Consider the following 19,274-nt stretch of genomic DNA (forward strand, 5'->3'; position numbering starts at 1 on the left):
CATGTTAACTGTTCTTAATACACACACACACACACACACACGAAAGGACAGAAGGCTGTCCAAACTCATCAGTTGTATACATTAAATATGTACAGTTTATGCCGTATCATCTTTTTGGCCTCCAAAATGCCGTATCAATTATATCTCAATAAAACTAGTTTTTTTTAAGTCCCTCCCCTCAAAAAAGTTTCCCAATTTCCTATCTATCTGTATTAGCCTCTGGACCACCCCATACAGGACGAACATTATGCCTATCACACAAAACCTTGCATGACCTGCCCTCTGCTGCCCTCTCTTGCCTCTCCTCAGTCATTCCTTTTTTTTTTTTAATGATTTTTGTTTATTTGTCAGAGAGAGAGAGAGCACAAGCAGGGGGAACCACAGGCAGAGGGAGAGGGAGAAGCAGGCGACAGGGAGCTTGATCCCAGGACCTTGGGGTCATGACCTGAGCTGAAGGCACCCAGGCGCCCTTCTCCTCAGTCATTCCTACAAGCACACACCTTACATCATGGATCAGGATTCAAAATATAAACTCCTACAGCAGCCAGGCAGGTAAAGCAGATGAGTGAACAGGATGGATAAGAACTGTGATGAACTAGACTCAGCTCAAGGAAGGGATGCAGGACTTAGCTATTGCCAGCTTTCTAATATTTCAAGACAAGTCAGAAATCCAAATATTTATGTGTCATCTACTAATTTTTTTTTTTTTTTACTTTTTTTTTTTAAGTGAGCTCTATGCCCAATTTGGGGCTTGAACTCAGGACACAGAGATCAAGAGTCCCACCCGGGGTGGCTGGGTGGCTCAGTTGGTTGAGCATGGACTCTTGATTTCAGCTCAGGTCATGATCTGGGAGTCCTGGGGTTGAGCCTTGTGAGGGACTCTGTGCTCAGTGGGGAATCTACTTGAGGTTCTCTCTCTCCCTCTGCCCCTCCCCGCCCCGTTTTCTTTCTCGGTCTCTCTCTCTATTAAATAAATAAATCTTTAAAAATAGAAAGAAAGAAAGAAAGAAAGAAAGAAAGAAAGAAAGAAAGAAAGAAAGAAAGAAAGAAAGAAAGGAAGAAAGGAAGGAAGGAAGGAAGAAAGAAAGAAAGAAGGAAAGAAAGAAAAAGAAAGAAAGAAAGAAAGAAAGAAAGAAGGAAAGAAAGAAGGAAAGAAAGAAAAAGAAAGAAAAAGAAAGAAAGAAAGAAAGAAAGAAAGAAAGAAAGAAAGAAAGAAAGAAAGAAAGAAAGAAAGAAAGAAAGAGTCCCACCCTCCGCTGACTGAGCCAGCCTGGTGCCCCTCATCTGCTGATTTTTAAGTGTAGGCAATTAAGTCAAATATAGAGAAAGAGAGTGCAGGCCAAACAAAGCATTCCGGCCATCTGTAGTTGGTCCAACGGCTACTATTTGTTCTAGACCATAAGAAAAAATGGTCCTAAAATTCCCCCAAAATTCCTCATACAGGAAATATACTTCAGTATTCTGCTCTTTCTGCACAGAATACCTTGCTCATCATTCTACTCTTGCTGAATTATTTCTCTTTGGAGATTTTCCTGGCCCCCAAAGCAAGCAGAAGTCCTATCTGGGCCTCTTAGCAATTTATCCATCTCTCTGTTGTGGTCCTCAATCAGATTACATTATGGCTATTTGTCCCAAGCAGAGCTCCTCCAAGGCACGACTATACATATATTTACCTTCATACCCTCAGCATTTAGCCGGCGCTTCAAGTCGGTTTGCTGAGGGCAAGTTTGCAGGTGTTGGGCTCAGTCCAGGCACAGGATCGGAGAGGGTCTGCGATTGCAGCTGCGTCAGTGACCCCTGCTGGCCGCGAGAGGGCAGACTGATGCCACAGCGGGGGGACCCCCAACCCTCTCCCCAGGGGACGCCTCCACCGGTCATTTCCAACACCGCCTCCCACCGTCACCGCAAATCCCATTTTAACAATCCCCCTCAAACAAACTCACACTCGCCTTCCGGGAGCGGCCCCGAGGTCACCACTCTCCTCCTCCCCACTCCAGCCACCGCACGTTCTTCTCCCCCTTCCTATAACCATTTGGGAACTAAAGGGTTAACTCCGCCCTTCCCCTGGGTCCGTGCTCTCCGTCAATCTGCTCTATCTGGAAGCTGGGGGGGCGGGGGCGGTCCTGGATGTACTGAGTCACGGGCACCCTGGGCTCACCTACTTTAACGCCCTTCCAGAAACCCGCCACCCTCCCGTCCACCCCAGACACACACACTTCCGTACACTCACACCTTTTCTTGCCAAGATCCCAAACCAGCACAGCCCTCTTCCCCAAACGGAACCAGGTAGGGGGAGGGACGAGGTGGGGCGCAAATGGGCCCCCGCGGCCCCCACACGAGTCTCCCCTCGGTCCTGCTTCCGACCCCAGCGAGGAAGCCCCTTCTGAGGGCGCCGCTCTCGGAGGAGGACGGCGTGGAGGGTCTCAGGGGAAAGCGCGCGGGCTCGGGGCGCGGGCACGTCCGCAACTTCGGGGCGGGGACGAAGGAGTTAAAGATCCCGGGTTGGCTCTCCAGTCGCCGCGTCTGGGAGGGGAAGCGGCGGGAGGAAGGACTCGGAGCTGGGCTCAGGACCTCCCCTGTCCCCCCCGGACGGCCGGGGACTTGGGCCGGCCGGACGCCCCCGCTGACACCCTCCCGGGGCAGCCGCTCACGCGCGCACACAAACGCTCCACTCCCCTTCCCTCCCTCGCGCCCTCTCCCACCCTTCTCCCCCGAATGCTTGCTCCTAACACACGCACCCTCGCGCTGTCGCCCACGCTCGTCCCCCGAGCCCCCGCGCCCCGCTGCCAGCGCCCACCTGCCCCGCGGCGCCCGCCACGCGCCCCTCGCGCGGCCGACACCGAGCGACGCAGCTGGAGGGGGCAGCGTGCCCTGGGGTGGGCGCGCCCGATGCCCGCGACCGGGCCGCGGAGGGGGCCGCAGAGGCCAGGGTGCGAGCGCTCGCCCGCCGAGCGGCCGGCTGAAGCCGTGCTGCGCCCCGGCCGCCCCGCGGGCGCCCTCCCGCTCCTGCTCCTGCTGCCGCTGCTCCCAGGCGGCCACGCGGGCAACCTGACCGTGGCCGTGGTGCTGCCGCTGGCCAACACCTCGTACCCGTGGTCGTGGGCGCGCGTGGGGCCGGCCGTGGAGCTGGCCCTGGCCGGGGTGAGAGCGCGGCCCGACTTGCTGCCGGGCTGGACGGTGCGCACGGTGCTGGGCAGCAGCGAGAACGCGCTGGGCGTCTGCTCCGACACCGCCGCGCCCCTGGCCGCGGTGGACCTCAAGTGGGAGCACAGCCCCGCCGTGTTCCTCGGCCCCGGCTGCGTGTACGCCGCCGCCCCGGTGGGGCGCTTCACGGCGCACTGGCGGGTGCCGCTGCTGACCGCCGGCGCCCCGGCGCTGGGCTTCGGCGCCAAGGACGAGTACGCGCTGACCACCCGCGCCGGGCCCAGCCACGCCAAGCTGGGCGACTTGGTGGCGGCGCTGCACCGACGGCTGGGCTGGGAGCGCCAGGCGCTGGTGCTCTACGCCTACCGGCCCGGCGACGACCAGCCCTGCTTCTTCGTGGTGGAGGGGCTGTACATGCGCGTGCGGGACCGCCTCAACATCACGGTGGACCACCTGGAGTTCGCCGAGGGCGACCTCGACCACTACGCCCTGCTGCTGCGGACCGTGAGGCGCAAAGGCCGAGGTGAGGGGGCGCCCGGGCCGGTCTTCCCGCGGCGCGCGCGGCTCCCCATTCCCCAGCCAGCCTCGGCCCAAGGCTCCATTTCCCTGCCTCCCTCTGCCGGCTGTGTCCACGGTCCCGCGCTCCCCATTCCCCAGCCAGCCTCGGCCCCCTGCCTCCCTCTGCCCGCTGTCTCCACGGTCCCGCGCTCCCGGACTCCCCCACCTGCGTCCCACCGCTCCCTCCGGCAGAAAATGCCTGCCGTCACCTGACACTTAGTAGGCCCCCGGCGTAATGCCCAGCCCTTCTTTTCTCCTCCATTTTCGGTCGCCTCCCAGCAGCCTCTCCCCCTCCATCTTCTCCTCCACACTCCCTCTCCCCTTCCAGTCCCTTCTCCAGCTGGCCCGCCCCCTCCTCTCCCTCCGAGGCTGACCCCACCTTCCCCACCTTTGGCGCCGCTTCCCCTGCTCTCCGGGTCCCTGCTCCTTCCACCACCCCGGCCCACCGACTCCTCCCAGCCCTCTCCACCTTTCTTGGGCCGCGGCCTAGATCAGGGTAGAGTCTGGGAACTTCCTTCCCACTCCGCCAAGAGCTAGGCTTCTCTCTCTTTCTGACCATCCCCTCTTCCTCCCCAGTTATCTACATATGCAGCTCCCCAGATGCCTTCAGAACTCTGATGCTTTTGGCCATGGAAGCTGGTCTAAGTGGGGAGGACTATGTGTTCTTCCACCTGGACCTCTTTGGACAAAGCCTGCAAGGTGCACATGGCCTTGCTCCCCACAGGCCCTGGGAGAGAGGAGATGGGCAGGATATTAGTGCCCACCAGGCCTTTCAGGTAAGTGTCTAGGCTATAAGCCCAGGCTGTGGGACTCTGAGCTGGTGGCACCTAGTTTCTGGGCACTCGGTTCCTCAGGGTCTGAATGGATTCCAAAAAAGAGGCTTTTGATGCTCAGGGAAGCAGGTGAGGATGGGAAGGAGGGGTGAGGTGTGTATAGAGGACTAGGAGACTTCAGAGCTAGGAGGCCAAAAAGATGAGCGAATGGGCTTGAGGTGGGAGGGTATTCCAATACCACAGACTAATAGAACTTGAGAAGTCATCCCACTGGGTCCCCTGCTTTGGAGCAGGCAGCACCTGATACATGACATAGAGCCCATCCACTTTGACCTTGAGCTCGGCAGAGATGCACTGGGGGAGGTGGGCCCCAGGGTACTGGGAGGACTGGATCAGCTCCCAGCTCTCCCCTCTCCACTGACCCCTTCCTCAGGCTGCCAAAATCATTACATATAAAGAGCCGGATAATCCTGAGTACTTGGAATTCCTGCAGCAGCTAAAACACTTGGCCCATGAGCAGTTCAACTTCACCATGGAGGATGGCCTGGTAGGGTGGGTCCTGGGACCTTCCAGAATGGACATCCAGCCCCCACCCCCACCCCACTCCATGGCCTCTGCCGGTGGCCAGCCTGTCATCTTAGCCATCTCTGGATGCCCAGGCCTCCCATGCTTCCCCTTCTGATGACCAAGGGGGACATTGACAAGTTGTTCAGCCTCTGAAACTCAAGTCCTCATCAGTAAAATGAGGACGACGTGTCCTGCCCTATCTGCCTGGCAGGATTCAGAAGCAGAGGTATTTGTGGAGGCATCTTATAAGTAGAAAAATCTCTGTCCTGTGGGGGTGTTTTCTCCCACCCTCCTCCAAGCTCCGGTGCCCTCCATTTCCTCCTCCACAATGCCCCACTCACCACCCCTCATATATCCCACCCCAGCCAAGCTCTGCTCACTCCTGCAGGTGAACACCATCCCAGCATCCTTCCACGATGGGCTCCTGCTCTATGTACAAGCAGTGACAGAGACTCTGGCACGTGGGGGAACTGTCACGGATGGGGAGGCCATCACTCAGCGGATGTGGAACCGAAGCTTCCAAGGTCAGGGCTGGAGGTGACAGAGATAGGCTACCATGGGGTGCCCCAAGCAGGAGGCCATGAGAAGCCTCTGGCTAGCCGCTGAGGGGGTCACTCACCCATGCCTGTCCTTTCCTCTCTTATATAGGGAAGCTCCCCAGCTTCCCTAGGGCCTCCTTCCCCATTTCCCTAGCTCCCTCAAGAAGTCCTCCTAAGTGGGGCGCCTGGGTGGCTCAGTCAGTTACCAGGTCATGATCCCAGGGGCTGCCTAAGGCTCCCTGCTCAGTGGGGAGTCTGCTTCTCCCTCTTCCTCTGCCCCTCCCCGCTCTGCTCATGCTCTGTCTCACTTTCTCTCTCTCAAATAAATAAATAAAATCTTAAAAAAAAAGTCTTCCTAAGTCCCCAGCTTCAATCATTCCTACTGCTGAAATGTATGTCCCTTTTGTTATTATATATGTTATTAATACTTTGTTACTATTAGATATGTTTGGAGGGCAAGGCAAAGAAGATCAAGGGATGGAGATAAGATGGGGATAGAGATAAGGTAGGGGGAAGTGCTGAACTTCCACTTTCTCAAAATATAGCCATCTTCCTCCATGCCCCAGGTGTGACAGGATACCTGAAAATGGACAGCAATGGAGATCGGGAGACTGACTTCTCCCTCTGGGATATGCATCCTGAGACTGGCACTTTCAGGGTAAGGTTGTGCCCCCAGGAGACAGTGCCAACTGTCAATGACATCTTGTCCTTCGGCCTTCCCCCACAGCCCTGCCAGGGCATCTCTGCTCTGTAGTCACCCCTACCATGCTTGGTCACCTTTGGAGAGGGATAAGAGAATCCAGGGATAAAAGAGACCCAGCTCTGGTCTGGGGGAGCAACCAGAATGACGGGGACCCTTGAGGAACCCCATGTCTGAGAAGAGAGCACAGCCCTACCCTCAGGAAGTCCCGTGTCTCCTAAGATAGGCAGGACCCTCTCTCGGCAGAGACAGGCTAACTTGGGGGCCGTGCAGCTCTTTAAGTTCAGTCGGGAACAGGAAGGAATTGGGGCCACAAGCACTAAGGAGCAGATCATTAGGGGAAGACTTCCTGGAGAAGAGATACATGGATTGGGCCTGGGAATGTGGACTGAGAACATTGTCTTTTCCTGTTTTGTATGTGCTTCAGTCCAAGATTATAAACTCCCTGAATGTCAGGTTGGGGTTCTACATGGAGTTCTCTTTATAAAGCCAAGTTTTTCCACTCTAATGGCATGCATATGAGGGCCCTCTGCATCTGGTCACAGCAGGGGCTTGCTAAATTGTTGACAGCAGCCCAGATACAGGCCCTGGGAGCAGACATGGGGTGGGTGGGAGGCAGCCCTGCTCCCGGACAGGAGGCGTCACCCAGGCCTTTCCCGCCCACCACTCCTGCCCTCCCATAGGTTGTTCTGAACTACAATGGCACTTCCCAGGAGCTGGTGGCCATGCCAGGGTGCAAACTGAACTGGCCCCTGGGGTACCCACCTCCTGACATCCCCAAATGCGGCTTTGACAACGAGGACCCAGCTTGCAACCAAGGTGACTGCCTCTCGCCTTCCAGGCCTCCATTCTGGAGACATTCTCTCTTTTCCCCACCTCAGGAGTCTACTAGGTGCTCCTCTCCCACACTGAGGGTTTTCTGGAGAGACTCCTCCTGCCTTTTTCCTCCCTTCATCCATCTTCCTAGTTCACTGATTAACTATGAGAAGTTTCCTCCTCCTGCTGTCTAACCAAATCTCTCTTGCTGGAACTTGGACTCTTGTGCAGATCACTTTTCTTCCCTGGAAGTGCTGGCTTTGGTGGGGAGCCTCTCCCTGCTCAGCATTCTGACTGCCTCCTTCTTCATATGCAGGTGAGTCTTGGAATGAGGGTGGGGAGTGAGGCTGGGAGGCCTGGAGAACTAGCAAAGGAAGCAGCAGGGACCTGGAGGGAAGTGGGACGGGTGGAGGGACAGTGGAGGAAAGCTGCAGGAGATGGGGAAGGAGGGAGACTAAAAAGCCTTAGGACACAGGGAGGAGAGAAGGAGGGCCAGGAAGGGTCTGGGAGCCCTGAGAAGAGCAGAGCAGTTGAGCAGAGCAGTTGGGCGTCACAGGCATGTGGGTTCTGGCCTAGGGGCTGGTGTCTCCTCCCTTCCGACTCGAGCAGACCTGATGGGGAATGATGGTTCAAACCCTGTGGCCCTGGGCCCAGTCAGTTGACTAGGGGTGATGAACACTGCTTTATACTGGGTGCTGAGCCCAGAGTGGAGGAGGGAGGTAAGAGAGCCCCACTCCCGCCTTCCAGTGGGAGGCCGAAATGAAAGTCAGACATTAACATCAGAGGGATGCAAGGAGGGGAAGGAGAAGATCAGTGCTGGTTGAGCCTAGACTATGCGCCAGGCACTGCCACGCACTGTTTCTTTTCCTTCTTACAACAATGCTTTGAAATAAATGTCGAGGTCGCCAGTCCCCAAATCAGGACACTGGGACATGAGGACATGAGGCTCAGAGACATGAAGTGACTGCCCAAGGTCCCCGTGAGGCAGGCAGGACTTCACCCACACCGCCTGACTCCCCCGTCCACCTGTCGGCACCTGCGGTGGTCCCAGGGTTCAGAGGAGGGGCTGCTAAGCTGCCCAGCCCGGGGTCAGGGGTTCAGACACGGGTTCAGATGGAGGTTTCATGCCCCAGGAAGATGCAGCTGGAGAAGGAACTGGCCTCAGAACTGTGGCGGGTGCGCTGGGAGGACGTGCAGCCCAGTAGCCTTGAGAGGCACCTCCGGAGTGCAGGCAGCCGGCTGACCCTGAGTGGGGTAAGAACACTTGTAAGGGGAAGAGTGGGGGACAGCTGGGTGTGGGGTCGGGGCCAGTGCCTGGTTACTAGGGTAGAGGGCAAGGTTCTGGTTCCCACTCTGCCTTCACTTGCTGTGTGACCTGGGGTGAGTCCCATTGCCCCTCTGGGACTACCTCAGGTAGATTATGCCCACAGAGCCTCCTTCACAGGCGGCTTTCAAAGTTCAGAAACAGTATATGTGGAAATACATTTAAAAAAGAAATAAATAGGGGCACCTGGGTGGCTCAGTTCGTTAAGTGTCTGCCTTGGGCTCAGGTCATGATCCCGGGGTCCTGGGATCGAGCCCCGCGTCGGGCTCCCTGCTGAGCAGGGAGCCTCCTTCTCCCCCTCCTTCTCCTGCTCCCCCTGCTTGTGCTCTTTCACTCTCTCTGTGAAATAAATAAATAAAATCTTTGAAATAAAAATATTTAAATGTTTAAAAAAAAGAAAAGGATTTTATGATGTGGAATGAGAAGCAGGACGACAGAGATAAGGCGGGCCAGAGCTCCGGCCACCGGGACAGAGTGGGCTGACCACCCCTCCTGCTCTCCATCCCTCCAGAGAGGCTCCAATTATGGCTCCCTGCTAACCACAGAGGGCCAGTTCCAAGTGTTTGCCAAGACAGCATATTATAAGGTGCGCCGGGGAAAGACTGCCATCCTTGGAGCTGGGCAGGGCTCTGGGGTGGGGTGCGGGGCACAGGGCGGTCCTGGAGTTGCCTGCAGGAGCAATTGGAGTCCCCACCACTGGGCCATCTCAGTGACATCCTCCATTCCTTGCTCAGGGCAACCTTGTGGCTGTGAAACGTGTGAATCGTAAGCGCATTGAGCTGACACGAAAAGTCCTGTTTGAACTGAAGCATGTAATGTGGGGGAGTGAGGCAGTAGCCTGGGGGAGAGTCCCAGGGACATGGGAAGGTTATGGGAGGACTACAGGGTATCCCAGGGAAGGGATGGACCCTCGCATATTGTATGTGGGAGAGAAGGTCCTAAATGGGAGAAGAGACTAGTGGAGGTATCCTGGGGGTGGGGGGAGTCCTGGAGGGGCTGTATTGGATGCCCCTGGGGGATGGAGGGATTAGGAGGCAGAGTGAGCAGGGAGCAGATTCTGGGGGAGGGTTCTTTAGAACACGGGTGGGAATCATCAGGGTCTTAGACCGTCTGCAGAGTGAATAGGGCATTAAGAAGACAGGGGTCCCTGGGGGGGGCACTTGGTGAGGAGTGAGGTCTCTGTCAGGTTCCTGATACTGGCCCCCACCTACAGATGCGGGATGTACAGAATGAACACCTGACCAGGTTTGTAGGTGCCTGCACTGACCCCCCCAACATCTGTATCCTCACAGAGTACTGTCCCCGTGGGAGCTTGCAGGTGAGGGGACAAGGGGTCTTGGGAGATCTGGGTCTAGTCCTGCTTCTGTCCCCCACTGGCCATATGACCCCAGGCAAGCTTCTCCCTCATTCTGACCTTTATTTGCCCCATCTATAGAATGGGGGAGGGGGGCAAATGCACTAGAGTAAATCCAAGGCTTTGTCCTGTCATGCCGGTTTATGTCAGTAGGCCTCTGCAACCCCCCTGGAGTCCCTAGTGTACATGCCTGACTCTCATTGCCCAGCAGGACATTCTGGAGAATGAGAGCATCACCTTAGACTGGATGTTCCGGTACTCTCTCACCAATGACATTGTCAAGGTGGGATATGTGGGGGAGGGGCCAGGCATGCTTCTCCCCAGCCCTGATTGTAGGTCCCACTGAAACCAAGACCTCTGCCTCCCCAAATTTCCCAGGGTATGCTGTTCCTACACAACGGGGCCATTTGCTCCCATGGCAACCTCAAATCATCCAACTGCGTAGTAGACGGGCGCTTTGTGCTCAAGATCACCGACTTTGGCCTGGAAAGCTTCAGGGACCCGGAACCAGAGCAAGGCCACACACTCTATGCCAGTGAGCCCTAACTCTGACTCCTAAGACGCCCCTCCTCCCTAGCACAGCCCCGCAGAGGGACTGATGCTTGGCTTCTCAAGGGCTTGGCACGGCTTTCCTGATTCCTGGTTCAGTTCATTCTCCAGTGGAAAGGGGAGCCTGACACAGTGGTCTCGAGGCTTCTTCCGTAGCACTCGGTTTGGTGGCTCCAGATCTCTCCAGCCACATCTTCTAGGACCTTGTTTCCCCCCACCCCTTAATTTTAGGGCCCTTCGCCCCATGACTCCTGACCTCTGACCTGCAGAAAAGCTGTGGACAGCCCCTGAGCTCCTGCGAATGGCCTCACCCCCTGCCCGGGGCTCCCAGGCAGGTGACGTGTACAGCTTTGGGATCATCCTTCAGGAGATTGCCCTAAGGCGCGGTGTCTTCCACGTGGAAGGTTTGGACCTCAGCCCCAAAGGTGAGAGAACCATGTTGTCCCCTAGCCCTGCCACAATTGCAACTACACCCAGCCCCAGGGTGAGGGAGCCCTGGAAACACCACCACACCTGCCCCTTGGCACGTGGCTCAACCACACCAGCCTGGCCCTGGACCTCCCCACCATCTCTCCCTGGCCCTTGGCGGGCCCCTCCCCTCAGCCCCTCTTCCCCCACACAGAGATCGTGGAGCGTGTGACTCGGGGGGCACAGCCCCCCTTCCGGCCCTCCCTGGCCCTGCAGAGCCACCTGGAGGAGCTGGGGCAGCTGATGCAGCGGTGCTGGGCCGAGGAGCCGCAGGAGCGGCCGCCCTTCCAGCAGATTCGCCTGATGCTGCGCAAGTTCAACAGGTGGCGGATGTACCTCCCAGCCCCCCACCCCCCACAGCCACCCTGTGCCCCACACTTAAGTCTTCTCCTGGCAGTGGCAGAGAGCCCGCTCCAGCCCACCACAGCCTCACAGCCCGCTTTTGTGAGTGCTGCATAACCCAGCTGTCCCATCGTTCCCCCACCTCTCAGACCCCTCCCCCCACCAGCATTGCCCCCCCACCAGCCCCTCCTCTGAAGTGGTGCAGAACCAGTGGAGCTCCCTGCCTCCCAACCCTCCACAGGGGCTCTCACCCCAGCCCTTGGACGTCCCTGCCGCAGTTTGCCCCAACCACCCCTCCACACACCCCTTTGCCTGCCCGTGTGCCCACACTCCGTCCTCGCTTGACCCCTGTCCATCTCCACCTCCTCTACCTCCTTCTAACTTGCTTGTGTTCAACAACAAAGATGAACAAAGTAGCCAATATCTCTCCAGCTTGGGGCCTGACTCTGGGGTCTCAGAGATGAATGGAACTTTCCTCCTACGCTTTCCCCTGCCACACCCAGCCATCCTGCCATGCTCCCCAACCCCAACCCTCTCCAGGGACCCCACTGTAGTTAGGGGATGGGCTCACATGAAGCCTGGGAAGGGTGAGTGCCAGGGTGGGCACTTCCAGGTACTGCCGGCTACCCCGCTCTCACTGACCCCTGCCCACCGCCACCCCCACCCCCCACCCCCGGTCCTCAGGGAGAGTAGCAGCAACATCCTGGACAACCTGCTGTCCCGCATGGAGCAGTATGCCAACAATCTGGAGGGGTTGGTAGAGGAGCGGACCCAGGCCTACCTGGAGGAGAGACGCAAAGCCGAGGCCCTGCTCTACCAGATTCTGCCTCAGTGAGTGCCCGTGTCTGGTGTCGCCCGGCCACCCCCTCCTGGCCCCACCTCATGCTCTGATCCTGCACCTGTCCCTGACCCCACAGCTCAGTGGCCGAGCAGCTGAAGCGTGGGGAGACGGTCCAGGCTGAAGCCTTCGACAGTGTCACTATCTACTTCAGTGACATCGTGGGCTTCACAGCCTTGTCAGCAGAGAGCACCCCCATGCAGGTGAGTCCAGGTGAAGCCAGGCCGGTGTGCTTGGCCTGCATCTCCACCCTATCGGGCCTGCCTGCGGGTCCCTGTTCCCACTCGATCCCAGGTGGGGCCCTTCCTGCCTCCCACCCTTGGCTTCTCGTCCCTTCCAGGTGGTGACCCTGCTCAATGATCTGTACACTTGCTTTGATGCCGTCATAGACAACTTCGATGTGTACAAGGTGAGGGTGGGCGTGGGGACGGACGTGGACAGGTGGTGATGCGCGGGTCAGAGAAGGGGAAGCGCAGAGTGTTGAGAGAGGAGACCATGAGACATGGGCAGAGACTGTTACCTGGAGCCCCAGGAACAGGCAGGGCAGGGACGCAGGGGATGGGGCGCTGGACCAAAGACGGTGCACAGAGTGTGGGGGCAGCACAGGGAAGAGACACTCCCAGGGCTCATACCCTGCGTCCTCTGGCGGGCCCCACAGGTGGAGACCATTGGTGACGCCTACATGGTGGTGTCCGGGCTCCCCGTGCGGAACGGGCTGCTGCATGCCCGGGAGGTGGCCCGCATGGCCCTGGCGCTGCTGGACGCAGTGCGCTCCTTCCGCATCCGCCATCGGCCCCAGGAGGAGCTGCGCCTGCGAATCGGCATCCACACAGGTGAGGGAGCCCCCAAGGCTGGACTGTCCCCGGGCCTGGCTGTTCCCAAGGGCTAGAGACGTATCCCCAGGCCCAGCTCCCCTCCACCACCCATCACACACATGCACACCTGGATTCCCAGGGGCCTCGGCTCCCACCTCTTGACTCTCCAGGAGTCCTGCCCAGCAGTCCCCATCCATTCCTCCCACCTGCCATTCTTAACACCTCTGCCACCCTGGCACTGATGGGCCTCCACTCCCTGCAGGACCCGTGTGTGCCGGTGTGGTAGGGCTGAAGATGCCCCGTTACTGTCTCTTCGGAGACACAGTCAACACCGCTTCCAGAATGGAGTCTAATGGAGAAGGTAAGGTGGCTGCCCGGACCGGCTGGAGAGGGCGGTGCAGCTGGAGCGAGGAAAGCCCCTCAGGCAGGCACCCCTCCCAGTGTATTGGCACCCAGCCCTTTCTCCTCCCAGGCTCCACGTCAGCGTGGGCACATCATCTCCAATCCAGTCAGAGATCCGGGCCCCCTCCTCCAAACGGTTGAAAGTCTTTCCAGGCCAATGTTCAACAGTTCCCCAAGGGAAGCCTATCCTTCGGGCCCCTCTGCTCCCTCTTACATGTGGTAGAGGGCTTCAGGCAGCCCATTTAGGTGTGAATCTAGACCCACAGCCCACACAGCTGTGTGTCAATTGGCCTCAAGCCTCCGTTTTCCTCATCTGTAAGATGAGAATAAGATACGGACCTTAGAAGAGTTATGTGTGAAAGCCATATAACGTGACCAGGACATAATTGTCACTCAACTTTCCTGAGCTTCAGCTGTTTATCTATAAAACGATACCTGTCTCAGGGTTGTAGAAAAGCTCGCACAACCCCTGCACATAGTAGGTATTTCGTCAATGCTTACTCCTCCCTGTTCCCTAGTCTTGCTTCCTGCTGATCTTCTACCCTCCTGCTATATTCAATGCGATTCAATTCAGTAAACATGCATTGAGTGACTACTAAGTGCTAGGCCTTAGGGTACTAAGATGACCCAGACCCACTGGGGGCGATTTATGCAGACCCCATCCAAGCCTCATGGCAGGAGAAGGGCTACTTGGGAGCCCAGAGGGGCTCTGGTTCAGCAGATACTCCCTGGGCACTGTGTTTCCAGCAGTCAGAGTAGGAGAAAGCCCCTCGCTGAGGTCCAGTCTTCAAGGAGCATCTTCTCAGAAATGGTTCAGCAACAAAACAAGGCCACTATGATACAGACCCCAGGAGTGGCAGGGGCAAGTTCGAGAGAAGTATGGGGAATACCAGGTCAGGAGTCAGAGCCTAGATCTGACCTCGCGGTTGGGGCGCATCTCCTCCCCTAGGCCTCAGTTCCCTCAGCCTGAAAATGACTATTGAGTTAAACAAGAGTCACAAGAACCACTTACAGAGTGCTTCCTGTGCACCAGACTCTATTTAAATACTTGATGAGCATTAAATTTAACTCTCATAACAAGGCCTTGGGTGGAAACTGTCACTATCAGCATTTTACAGACTAGGAAAATGAGGCACAGAGTTTAGACTACTTCCCCAAACAAGTGTCTGAACTGGATTCACTAGACAGAGCAGATCTAAAGTCGGAGCCCCTAACCACCATCCTGCACTGTCTGTCTGAAGCCTGGTGACATTCTAGAATGCTATCCAATGGAATTTTCTGCAATGAGGAAGATACTCCATAATCTGTGCTGTCCATTGCAGTAGCCTCTGTCACAGGAGAATATTGGTCACTTGAAATGTGGTGGTGCAGGGCGCCTGGGCGGCTTAGTTGGCTGAATGTCTGACTCTTGGTTTTAGCTCAGGTCATGATCTCAGGGTCCTAGGATCCAAGACCCGAGTCAGGCTCCATGCTCAGATGGGGGTCTGTTGGAGATTCTCTCTGCCCTCCCCATGCTCGTGCGCTCGTTCTTGCTCTCTCTCTCTCAAATAAATAAATAATAAAAAAAAATGTGGTCAGTACAACTGAGGCACTGAATTTTTTAACTGTATTTAGTTTTAATTATTTTTTTAAAGATTTTATTTGTTTGAGAGAGAGAGGGAAAGTGAGCACAAGGCGGGGAGGGGAGAATACCAGCAGGAGGAGAGGCAGAGGGAGAGGGAGAAGCAGACTCCCCAGTGAGCGGGGAGCCCGATGCGGGACTCGATCCCAGGACCCTAAGATCATGACCTGAGCCGAAGGCAGTTACTTAACTGACTGAGCCACCCAGCCGCCCCAATTGTTATTATTTTTTAATTAGGCTCCATGCCCAGTGTGGAGCCCATTGTGGGGCTTGAACTCACGACCCAGAGATCATGGCCTGAGCTGAAATCAAGAGTCGGACAGTTAGCTAACTAAGCCACCCAGGCACCCCTAGTTTTAATTAATTTAAATTTAAATAGCCACAGGTGACTAGTGGCTACCATGTTGGACAATACAGTTCTAGAATTCTAAGGGAGAGGCCGGTATGGACAGACTCCACATGGAGGGGTGGGACTCTGAATTAAGAGGCTTTCTAGGCCAAATGAAAGGAAGGAAAGCATTTTTCTACCCCTGCAGTTCCTAATCTCCCCTGCTCCTATTTCTGCATCCCCCACCTTCCCTTCTTCTGCCTTATCCTTCCCAGCCCTGAAGATCCACTTGTCTTCTGAGACCAAGGCTGTCCTGGAAGAGTTTGGTGGTTTCGAGCTGGAGCTTCGAGGAGATGTAGAAATGAAGGTAGAGAAGAAAGCCCCTGCCCTCACCATCCTTGGGGCCCCAGGGGCTCCCCCAGGCCCCTTCTCAAGCAGCCAACCCCACTCCCATTCCTAAGCCTCTCCTCTCATTTGGGAAAGTGGGTAGGTGTGCTACTCCCCACCCCAATTGCCTCTTCTTTTTCCCTCCAGGGCAAAGGCAAAGTTCGGACCTACTGGCTCCTCGGGGAGCGGGGGAGTAGCACTCGAGGTTGACCTGCCTTCCCTCCTGGCCTTCCACACCTCCCTTCCCCGTGCCAGAGGTAACAGAGAGGTGCCAGACCTCGGCCTCACCCACAGCCGCCCTGCCATTGCCAAAGGAGCGGAGAAGTAGTTTGAACAACTCAAATGTGCTAACCCCAATGGAGACACCAGATATGACCTCTGAAGGAGGACTGGTGTTGGGGAGAACTTGAGAGTTCATGGAACTGGACCAAAGCACACAGTCATGCCCAGTGGCACATACACACATAGACAAGTGTACCCACTCTCCATCCTACGCAAGCCAGGCTAGGGTGTGGACTCCTGATCCTCTCCCCCCACTCCCTCAACCTTGCTAAACTGTGACTAATTTGGGGAGGGGAAGAGCCACCTTAGAGGCAATAGGAAAAGGGACTATAAGAGAATCCGGGGGATGAGGGGAGTCCACATCTAGGCCACAAACACACCTGTGTCCCCCTCCGCCCTCAACACTGGGTACAGTGCGCAGGGGAGAGGGGCAGCTTGGAGGGGCTGTGAGCCTGTATGTCTTGTTTCTCTGGTGAGCAGAGGCCATTAACATCTTTATTCTAGTGACTGTCTCTGGAAGGAGAGCGGGTTCCCAGAAAACACAGCCATGTTCCCCACCCTCTACTCCAAGTAAGACATGCTTCTCAAGCTGGGAATGCAGTATCTGCAAAAGGCCCCGGCCCCCTTTCAGCTACCTGACAGCCTGTGACTTCCCCCAGCAGTGCTGACACTTCTGGTCTAAGGACCTGTTTACACCCTTCAGAATTATTGAGGGCCTCAAAGAGTTTTTGTTTATGTGGGTTAAATCTATTCATGTATACTATATTAGAAATTAAAACAAGGCCTTATTAACTCATTTAAATAACTATAATAAACTAATCGCATGTTAATATTTTTTTGCTGCTTTATCAAGTTTTCTTACAAAACCTGGCTTTTTAATTTTAATTTTTTTTTTTACTGCCGATGTGTGGTAATGAAGAATACAATGACTCATTCAGTGCCACTGCCTTGGTTTATGCTAAGACACCAGCAGTTTGCCCCCATTACTTTCCTACCATCAATGTACCTGTCAAGTCATGAAGGTAAATCATGTATTAGTATGTTTATACAAAGTCTCTTGACCTCATCCATCCCCTGAAAGGGTCTTGGGGACTCCCAGGGTCTGTGGACCACACCAGTTTAAGAACTGCTATACTGCCCAGTGTTGGGGAGGTCTGGGAGCCAGGAAAGAAGGATGGATCCTCTCTTACCTTGGTTGAGATTTGTCTACACTACCCATGCCAGTGTAGACAAACGTGAGAGTTTGCAAAATGACTCTCAGCTGGCCCTGCTCCAGCCCCCACCCCAAGCCCTTCCTGAGCAGGCGGGCAGGAATGCGAATGAATGCGGGGGAGAGGTGGCTGCAGCCTCACCTCCCCCACGGGGAAAGAAAGTGCCAGACATTTCTTCAGTGCCATCCATCAAGTGCAGACAGGCCCCTCCTCCGGCCTCCCTGCGCCTCTTCCTGGAGGGCACGCCCCGTGGGACCAGGAGGTGGGGCGGGCTGCGTTCAGGGCCGCGGTGGTCTGAGCTGGAGAAAGGGCAAGCCGGCCTCCCTCCGGTGCGGGGACTCCTCTTGCTGTGCGGGGCTCCCCGCCCACCCCTGGCGGCCGCTCGGATTTGACTCGCGGGCAGGGAGAGCGCAGCTACCCCGCTCCGCCTCCGCCCCGGCCCGGCGGCTGCCCCGCTGACCACGCACGCCCGCTCCCCCGCGGCCGGCTGCGGACAGGGCGGCGAAGGAGAGCGGCCGGGGACTGAGCGGGTGGGCGGGGACGCCCGAGAGGCCGGGCTCCGGGCGGGAGACTGGAGCGCTGGACGCCCGCGGACTGCGTCCAGAGAGACAATTGCAGGAAGCGGCCGGTCAGATCCTTCCGGGGCAGCCTGGCTCCAGCACGGGGCGCTCGAGGGGAGGGGGCGGCGGCGGGGGCGTGAGGACTGGCCCCGGCCGCCGGGGACTGCTGCAGCTCGGGCGCTGTCCCTGGGCCGAGGGGCCTTCCTTCTGGAGCCGGGAAGACCTGGGAGAGCCGTTGCCGAGGGCAGCGGTCTGCGGGAGCGGGGGCCTCCGCCCACGGAGGCCGGTTTCCCGGGCTGTCCTGCTGAGCGGGGCTGGAGGGGTGCGGGGCAGCAGCAGGGTTTCCCTGGAGTACGATCGCAATAAAGGCAGCAGTCATCGTTGGCATCCCGCTGAGCCTGGCGGTTGACGGTGAGCTCAGCGGCCACGTGACGCCGCCGGGAAGGGGGCAGGAGCGCCCAGCCGAGGTCCGGCTGTGGGGCAGGGGGGGCCCGGCCCAAGCGGTCAGGGCCTGGAAGATAAAACAGAGCTTGCAGAAGGCACTTAGCCACCCCCCCTTTTCTCTACGTCAGAGACCTTGGGTAATTTACTGGTCATAACAATACTTTTAGTAATAATCATGTATTTTTAAACTATTTATCCTTTGCAGGACAAATCTATGGAATCTATTTAGCAGCGGAGGCCAATTTTGCAGCCTGAAAGTCATTTTGTAATTAAATCGCGGGAGTTGTAAGTCTATAAAAAAATTAATTAACCGTAAGAATAAAACACCTAATGCTTTCCGGGGAAATTTAATCTCATTGAATTGGAACTAAAGTAAGATTCCAGCCGAGGTGTTTACCACCAAGATGAAGGGTTGAGATACTGATGAATTTAGTGTTGCCCAAGGCAGAGGCCAGGATGCTTGAGAGGTGGGTGAGGCCACAGGAAGAGAGGAGGTGGGAGTCAGGGACCCACTTGACAGGTAGTGCTAACCCAAGGTCAGTGAGGGGGTCCGGATAGGAAGAAGCTCCACCCACCCAGTTCCCCATCACACACGTGGCACCAATGTTGAATGGGTGGGCTGCTTGCCCTTTAAGAACCTTTCCACAGCAAACAAAGATTCCACAGTCGTGTGCACCTGTCAGTCACTGTGGTACCCCTCTGGACATGATGCAACTATCCTACTACTACTCTCTGCCTTTGGCTTGCTTGCTTGCTTTCTTCCTTCCTTCTCTTTCCTTTCTTCTTTCTTTCTTCCTTTCTTTCCTTTTCTTTTCTTTCTTCTTTCTTTTAAAGATTTTATTTATTTACCTGACAGACACACAGCGAGAGAGGGAACACAAGCAGGGGGAGTGGGAGGGGAGAAGCAGGCCTCCCTCCGAGCAGGGAGCCCGATGTGGGGCTCCATCCCAGGACCCCGGGACCATGACCTGAGCTGAAGGCAGACGCTTAACGACTGAGCCACCTAGGCGCCCCTCTGCCTTTGGCTTTCAAATGTGGATTGCATATGGCATACCTTGGCTGTTGGTAGGTAGGTCCCATAATCAGGTCAGCTTTCTTGTGTCAGCCCACCAAACTCCCAGCAGGCTAGAACCACGCCAAAATACCACATAGATCTCAGTATTCAGAACCGGAGCAATTTCAAACCTCTGTCAAGTGAGAGGCGGCGTCAGGTTGGTTAAGAGGCTAACTCTGGAGACAGCCTGCCTGGATT

The 19,274-nt window shown here is 56.4% G+C and overlaps 1 protein-coding gene across 6 annotated transcripts; it reads left to right on the forward strand.

Moving 5' to 3' along the window:
• Nucleotides 1-2,026: 2,026 nt before the first annotated feature.
• NPR1 (natriuretic peptide receptor 1) lies at nt 2,027-16,639 on the forward strand. Of its 6 annotated transcripts, XM_045876416.3 has the most exons (23): nt 2,182-3,667; nt 4,279-4,478; nt 4,909-5,022; nt 5,431-5,566; nt 6,148-6,239; nt 6,965-7,100; nt 7,329-7,413; nt 8,231-8,351; nt 8,933-9,007; nt 9,156-9,233; nt 9,635-9,739; nt 9,984-10,058; nt 10,154-10,310; nt 10,594-10,749; nt 10,947-11,115; nt 11,819-11,965; nt 12,052-12,175; nt 12,313-12,381; nt 12,631-12,805; nt 13,050-13,148; nt 15,414-15,505; nt 15,673-15,782; nt 16,312-16,639. In XM_045876416.3, exons 1-22 carry the CDS (start codon nt 2,716-2,718, stop codon nt 15,733-15,735), a joined length of 3,420 nt encoding a protein of 1,139 aa, XP_045732372.1. In that variant the 5' UTR covers nt 2,182-2,715; the 3' UTR covers nt 15,736-15,782; nt 16,312-16,639. The 6 variants fall into 6 exon arrangements, with proteins under 6 accessions (XP_045732374.1, XP_064449647.1, XP_045732372.1 ...); XM_045876417.3 differs by having other exon boundaries at nt 2,189-3,667; nt 9,987-10,058; nt 15,673-16,639; XM_045876415.3 differs by having other exon boundaries at nt 2,210-3,667; nt 15,673-16,639.
• The last annotated feature ends 2,635 nt before the right edge of the window (nt 16,640-19,274 follow it).

Source organism: Mirounga angustirostris, unplaced genomic scaffold (assembly GCF_029215605.1).
Source record: "Mirounga angustirostris isolate CCGP_5_RB_7025 unplaced genomic scaffold, mMirAng1.0.hap1 SCAF_6, whole genome shotgun sequence".
Taxonomy (NCBI): domain Eukaryota; kingdom Metazoa; phylum Chordata; class Mammalia; order Carnivora; family Phocidae; genus Mirounga; species Mirounga angustirostris.

Excerpts from the sequence above, each read along its gene's own strand:
- NPR1 (XM_045876416.3), top strand. The coding sequence starts at position 2,716 with ATGCTTGCTCCTAACACACGCACCCTCGCGCTGTCGCCCACGCTCGTC. Across the intron at positions 5,023-5,430 it reads TCACCATGGAGGATGGCCTG|GTGAACACCATCCCAGCATC; the intron begins GTAGGGTGGGTC and ends TCACTCCTGCAG. Across the intron at positions 9,740-9,983 it reads GTCCCCGTGGGAGCTTGCAG|CAGGACATTCTGGAGAATGA; the intron begins GTGAGGGGACAA and ends CTCATTGCCCAG.